The sequence below is a fragment of the Alosa sapidissima genome, chromosome 22 (genome assembly GCF_018492685.1).
Source record: "Alosa sapidissima isolate fAloSap1 chromosome 22, fAloSap1.pri, whole genome shotgun sequence".
Taxonomy (NCBI): domain Eukaryota; kingdom Metazoa; phylum Chordata; class Actinopteri; order Clupeiformes; family Clupeidae; genus Alosa; species Alosa sapidissima.
In genome coordinates, this window is record NC_055978.1 from 17,024,509 (window position 1) to 17,031,093 (window position 6,585).

At 41.9% G+C, this 6,585-nt stretch overlaps 1 protein-coding gene across 1 annotated transcript; it reads left to right on the forward strand.

Moving 5' to 3' along the window:
* The first annotated feature begins 807 nt into the window (after positions 1-807).
* On the forward strand, positions 808-6,365 carry gpr19 (G protein-coupled receptor 19). The gene is made up of 2 exons (XM_042078998.1): positions 808-1,299; positions 4,359-6,365. The coding sequence occupies exon 2, from the start codon at positions 4,383-4,385 to the stop codon at positions 5,664-5,666; it is 1,284 nt and encodes a 427-aa protein (XP_041934932.1). The 5' UTR covers positions 808-1,299; positions 4,359-4,382; the 3' UTR covers positions 5,667-6,365.
* Positions 6,366-6,585: the final 220 nt, after the last annotated feature.

Sequence of the window (6,585 nt, forward strand, 5' to 3'; positions counted from 1 at the left end):
GAATTAAAAGTAGATGAGAGCCACAGGAGGATGAGCGTGTGTTTAAGAGTTAGTGGAAGAGAACAAAGAGGAGCAGTACCAAGAAGAGCTGTTTCAGATTAAATTGGTCTCTTATGGAATGACATTTAAATACTGCGTCTGCATGCAGTTAATGGGCTGCATTGATGTATGGATATTAGTTCTGAAAATTATGAATATTATGAATTTGTTTTAGCAATTGTGAAAATTGTAAAACATTCTATAAACATTATATTTTTTATATATGATTATGTTTTGCTAAAAGCCATGTGACATCATGGAGGATGTCTGTCAGCCTAATGTGCATCACAGGTGTTTTGACATCAATTGGTCAAACATTTTAGAGGCCAAATAAACGTAATTGATTATTGATTATTATACAGTATAGGCTAGGCCTATAAAGTTATAGATAGTTTGGCCTCAATAGGTCATGAACCCAAATGTGCAGCCTATTGTTTTAATGGAAAAGGGAATAAATTAGGCTATACTACCTGATTAAAAAGGCTTTGTGCCATGACCGGTAGGTCTAGGTAGTTTGACATAAACCTACGTCAATCAGGGCAAGTTTGAACTACATTTTTTTTAATACTGAATGTTGAATATAACTATAGCTTCACTTCACTCTAAGACTGGGACGTAGCTTGTCAGAGAGAACATCACCCCATTGTTAAGTCAGATATATAGCCTAGCCTAGCAGTTACAATAGTGGTATTTTGCATTAAGAAATCAGGCTATTTTTGTGTGGGAGTCTTTATGTTGCTTTTCTCACTCGCCACGCACGTCCACGCCACCAATTTGAGATCATTATCCTACGCTTGACAAGCATCAGCATTTTCTACCGGATTGAAAGATGGTGTTCCAGGCAACAGTGACAGCTGGAACGTTCCTTGTCTAGTCGGCTAAGTGTGCTTGTTTAGGTGGGGCAGACCAGACGAACGTCTCGGTAGTGATGAGTCGTTGTCCAGGGTCCTGAACGTATTCTCCTTTTAACCTCTTGTGTCATGTCGGCAAGCACGCTGTTCGAAAGCAAAACGTGACTTCTACAGGGCCACACGGTGCAGGTGCTCTTAACAGAGGAAGAATGGAATTGATAATTTGTGCATCTAGTTCTGTCCTCACCAACGACGCATTGGATCTGTAAACAGACCACATATCCCAGGAAAACAATGTCGGAGGAAGATTAATGGGTGAAATATGAATCGAAGGACCTTGAGACCTATTTCCGAATGGCTTGATGTTACAGTGGCCATGGAGATGCGGTCACTATTTTCTTGAAGACAGGTAGTGTATTTTTTCTGTATAAAAAATGACTAAAACATAAATGTTGTGGTGAATGGGCTCTACACTGTACGTTTGCGAAAGTACTGTAGGTCTATAAATGTTTGCAATATTGGGAATATTAACAAATATGTCTTTAATAGCATGAATCCCTGAAAATATTTCTGTGCGTGCATGTGTAGCCTAAATACAAAAAAGGCTTTCCATAGGATGCCTTGGAGGAGCAGAATTCTGTAATCTTTGGGAATGATTTGAGATGTATAGAATGACTGCTATTACGATGTCAGTCTAAAACTCGTTGTAACATATATCCTAGGCTTTTAACAAGACTTATTAAGGCTTATTATGTCTACTTAAATAGGCGAATATTAGAATAGCAAAATAATGTTGCTACAGTGGTAGACAACCTATGTACTGACAACATATTGAAGACCAGCCAAAATAATGTTGGTACAGTGGTAGACCATAATGTGAATAATATAGCCTAGAGTAACCTCAACGACAATCACCTGGCTTCGTGGAAACTTAACGTTTGCTTTAGTCTATTCTTTGGATCTTTTCATAGGTCTAACTATAAACTACTGTCTATTTTTTCAAGGACTGGCTTAGGCTATAAAATGCTATAGGGCCTATCACCAAATGAATCGCCAGACGACGTGTGCTATCAACATGGTATTAAATGAATCAATGTGCCTGTAATAAGATAGTAATCAAAAACATAAATATTCGCGGCGAAGATAGCCTTGGCTACATATGCTCCCTTGGGCATGATGTTTGTAGTTCACCGCTGCATGGAGGAAATGGTCCTATGAGCCTCTGCTCCTGGCTCCACAAAGGTTTGCTAATAGTCTACATAGGAAGCTTGAGATACCTGAGTGAAAGGTTGCCAGGGGTGAACTGAAATGTGCTAGTGCAAGAGTAAACATGAGGGATGAGATAGGCACAAAGCTTCCCTGAAAAAAAAAAAACCTTAATTGATCTCCGCAGAGACAACACGACCTTCTGGGAAAACCTCTTCTCGATGTTGGTAATTGAATTCTCACGCCGTTTCGTTTCAGATCAGTTCACCTAAAAGTAGGCTGCACAAGATGTGGAGTTCGTTGCATTTGTGGGAGACCAGTCCATGACGACATTTGATTTGAAATGTTTCAGGTCGATGACACTTAAGAATGCGCTTGAACGGAGTAACATACCATTACCTAGAAAATGTAATTCGAAGGAATTACCATTGCATGTACATTTAAAAAGTCTGCTGTGTATGCCTAAAACATTGTACTAGTTAAAAGAAATACAAATTACTTACAGTAGCCTATGATTATTCAGATTACATAGACCTACAGTATTGAAAACCACTTGGTTTAGATGTTAGCTTAGAGTATATTACAGTACAAATAATTTTTTAATTCAATATTGATCAATATTTTTTGTTTTAATACTGTACAGTAGAAACAACAGCAGAATGATACTCAGAATACACTAATGAACACTTAACCAATGCAAGCTGGAAGTCAAAAATTCAAAGTTGTTGAAACCAAATTTAAAGCTACCCAATAATTTAATGATCAGGGTTCACCAGATGTCTACTGAATTTGGATTCTTAGGCCTATACAGAACTTGATAATGCCAATAACATTATCCTAAGATATAGATATATTTATCAATGGTAATTCTGAACAGGCAGCAACAGCTAGAGGTCTCAGTTAATGGTAATAGGTCACATTTGATGGTGATATAGACTGAAGAATAAAAGAGTCAGCCCTTCACATGTTCAGTTTAAGACAGAATTTAGGTTAGAATAATAATATGAATAGCCTACCTCAGATTTTGTAAACAGAGAGAACAGGAGAAATGTCACAAAATATAATCATGCGATGGCCTTCTGCCACAATCAATTTTGCATAGGCTTGATATAAGTGCTTTGGGTCAATTACTTGCATGTGACATTTGCGTGTAAATTTTTCAGGCCTACTCATCTGCCGTTTTGTTTGATAACAGTAGATGATTAAGATAATCTTAATAACTCAATAGAGAAATATGACAAATACACTTCTCCGAAGTGTATTCATCCACAGGGAGAGGGCTGCCTTTCACCAAGACACATTTTCTCTGGAGCAAATTCTTGAAGTGAAACAACAACTCCATTAATTCAACCCCTTGTGGTATTTTCATCTCCAAAATCGCTGGTTTGTGGTCACATGGATGACACATGCCGTTTCAATCTCTTACTAATCTACATAACAGTACACTGTCCCAGACTGGCGCCAATGGCATGCTGCTTCTGGGCCATCATCACCCTTTAACTTGTTGTGAATAGCAAGAAAAAAGGCATAACATGTATTAAGGAAGAAGTAGGCCTATAACTGAATAGATAAATTGTGGATCACAATTGGCAAAACGGGGCATTTGGCGGCTTCCTGCCACCAGTATCTACAGTGGTATCTGGGTGTGAGTGTATCATTTGTTTCAGTAGAAACTGGATTGGTTCACCTGCAGGTCCACCAGGCAGACTATATTTGAAGACTTTGGTTCCAAAATGCTATGTCGCCATTTTTAAAACAACATTAAAAAGTTATGTTATTTAATTGTGTATTTCAGGTAATATCAATAAAATTGCAGTTTTGCTGTTTTGAATGAGTAAAGATTAATCAAACAACAATACCCTATTTCAATTCTGTGGAAATTACTTGGAAAACAACATGTAAAAAAATGATTTATGAAAATTCATTAAAATGGAGAATATAGCGTTTTGGAACCAAACTCTTCATTTGTAGGCCTACTTGTGAGAACAAAGTGCTTAGAGATACATTTCTGACATCTGCTTTTTAATTTAGTTGTGTTTTTATTGCAGCCATTGGAAGGTTAAATATACTTACATTTAACTGTGAATCTCAGTTGAACTTCTTTCTTACATGTTTTCTGCAAACTGTCTCTCATTGTGCAACCCTTACTGTACAGCATACATCTGTATCACCACAACCACCACCAAGGACTGAAATGGAGAATGTAAATAAGCTGACAGTTGCCTTACATTTTCTAACTAGCCTCCCCTCTTTTTCCCTCAGAGCCTACCTGTGCCGGCTGTGGCCATGGTGTACGCTGTGCCGATGGATAGTGTCAAGCCCTCTCTCTACACCCCTGCTGTGTACCCAGCACTCTCTAATGCGTCTGAGAGGGACAACACCACCCTCCTGCTAGGCCTGGGGACACCTGTGGTCTGCTATCCTGAAGACACCCCTCCTACACCTTCCTCACTTTTCAACGCCTCTGCCCCGTCCTATGAGCTGAGCCAAGCCGAGGTGGCCGTCCTGGGCCTGGTGTTCGGTGTGTTTTGGCTCATCTCCGTGCTTGGCAATGCCCTGGTGTGCCTGGTCATCCATCGGAGCCGCCGGACTCAGTCCACCACTAACTATTTCGTGGTATCCATGGCTTGCGCTGACCTGCTGCTGAGCCTGGGATGTGGCCCGTTCATCTTGCTGCAGGTGAGCGTGGGGCGCTGGCCCCTGAGCGCGGCCGCATGCAAGGCCATCCGTTACCTCCAGCACCTCTGTCCCGGCGTGCAGGTCTACGTCCTCCTCTCCATCTGCGTGGACCGCTTCTACACCATTGTCTACCCGCTGAGCTTCAAGGTGTCGCGGGAGAAGGCAAAGCGCATGATCCTGGCGTCCTGGGTTTTTGACGCCGCCTTCGTCTCCCCGTGCCTCTTCTTCTACGGCTCGACCGCCAACGGCGGACGGACTCAGCACTGCGACTTCTTCCTCCCCGACAGCTGGGACGGCATCGCCTACGGCGTGGCGCACCTCCTCTTTGGGTTCCTGGTGCCGGCGCTGCTTATCATGTCGTTCTACCAGCGGGTGGTGCGCTACATCTGGCGCATCAGTGCGGACGGGCGCACGGTGCGCCGCACCATGAACATCGTGCCGAGGACTAAGGTCAAGACCATCAAGATGTTCCTCATGCTCAACTCCGTGTTTCTGTTCACCTGGGCGCCGTTCTACGTGGCACAGCTGTGGCACCCGCGGGAAAGCGACGGCCCCAGCAGACAGGGGGCGCTGTTCTTCAGCGTGGTGGTGTGGATTTCGTTCAGCTCCACGGCCTCCAAGCCCACACTGTACTCGGTGTACAACGCCAACTTCCGGCGGGGCATGAGGGAGACCTTCTGCATGTCGTCCATGAAGTGCTACCGCAGCAATGCCTACACCATCACGGCCAGCTCACGCATGGCCAAAAAGAACTATGTTGGGGTGGTGGACATCCCTGTCCCAACAAAGACTCTCGTCAAGGACTCGGTGTACGACACCTTCGATCGGGAGGCGAAGGAAAAGAAACTGGCGTGGCCAATCAGTGCAAATCCACCCAACACATTTGTGTGAGGAACGCTGGATACCATTTTAATTACCAGAACTGCAACCAAAACCACTGTCAATAGTATATGGGATATTGTGAGATCACCCTACACAGACAGCTGAATTCACTGGGCTACAATAATGACCTGTCAATGTGATATATATATAGTTAGGCTGAGATGTCAATGGTTTAGTTTGAGTGATATTTGTGATTTCATGGAACAAATTTACAGGTGATCAGTTAGTCTGTAAAGTACAGCGTTCATTTAACTATTCCATTACACATATGCTGAAACAATCATGCCAACATACAGTAGATATCCTTAAAGATCATATTTTGGCCACACATTCCAACTTGTTGCTCTTAGAAGCTTCTCAGGCTCCGAAAATTGGCCTAGCAACAAATCCCTATGGCACACACATAGGGTCAGCAAAAATATGTAAAATCTTTGTTAACAGGCAATCACAGTAAATGTTAAGTGTGAAATGTTACATTGTTCATGTTAGGGATCATAGAGATAAAAACATATGTATCTTTTTCAGAGTTTGTGAAGACCACTCTGAGTCCAGCCAGCACAATTTATGCCACTTAAGGCCAAGCTAGCAACAAGTGGTCAGACTAGATTATGTGAAATCACCAGCTATAATGACAACTTATTTAAAGTTTAGGTAACACTTTACTTGACAGTATCGACATAAGAATGACATGACACTGTCATGAACACATTAACCCTAACCCTAACCCTAATCCTAACCTTTAACCCTAATCCTAATCCTAACCCTAACTCTTACTTGTTATGATAAAACCGAATGACACTTAATAAGAGAAGCGTTAAGTCATAAACGTTTATGACTTGTTTATGACACGTTCATGATAGTGTCATGTCACTCTTATGTCGACACTGTCAAGTAAAATGTAACCAAAATTTATCACCACTGCCTTTTC

What these genes read in the sequence shown, in the direction of transcription:
- gpr19 (XM_042078998.1), top strand. Translation starts at nt 4,383, where the DNA reads ATGGTGTACGCTGTGCCGATGGATAGTGTCAAGCCCTCTCTCTACACC.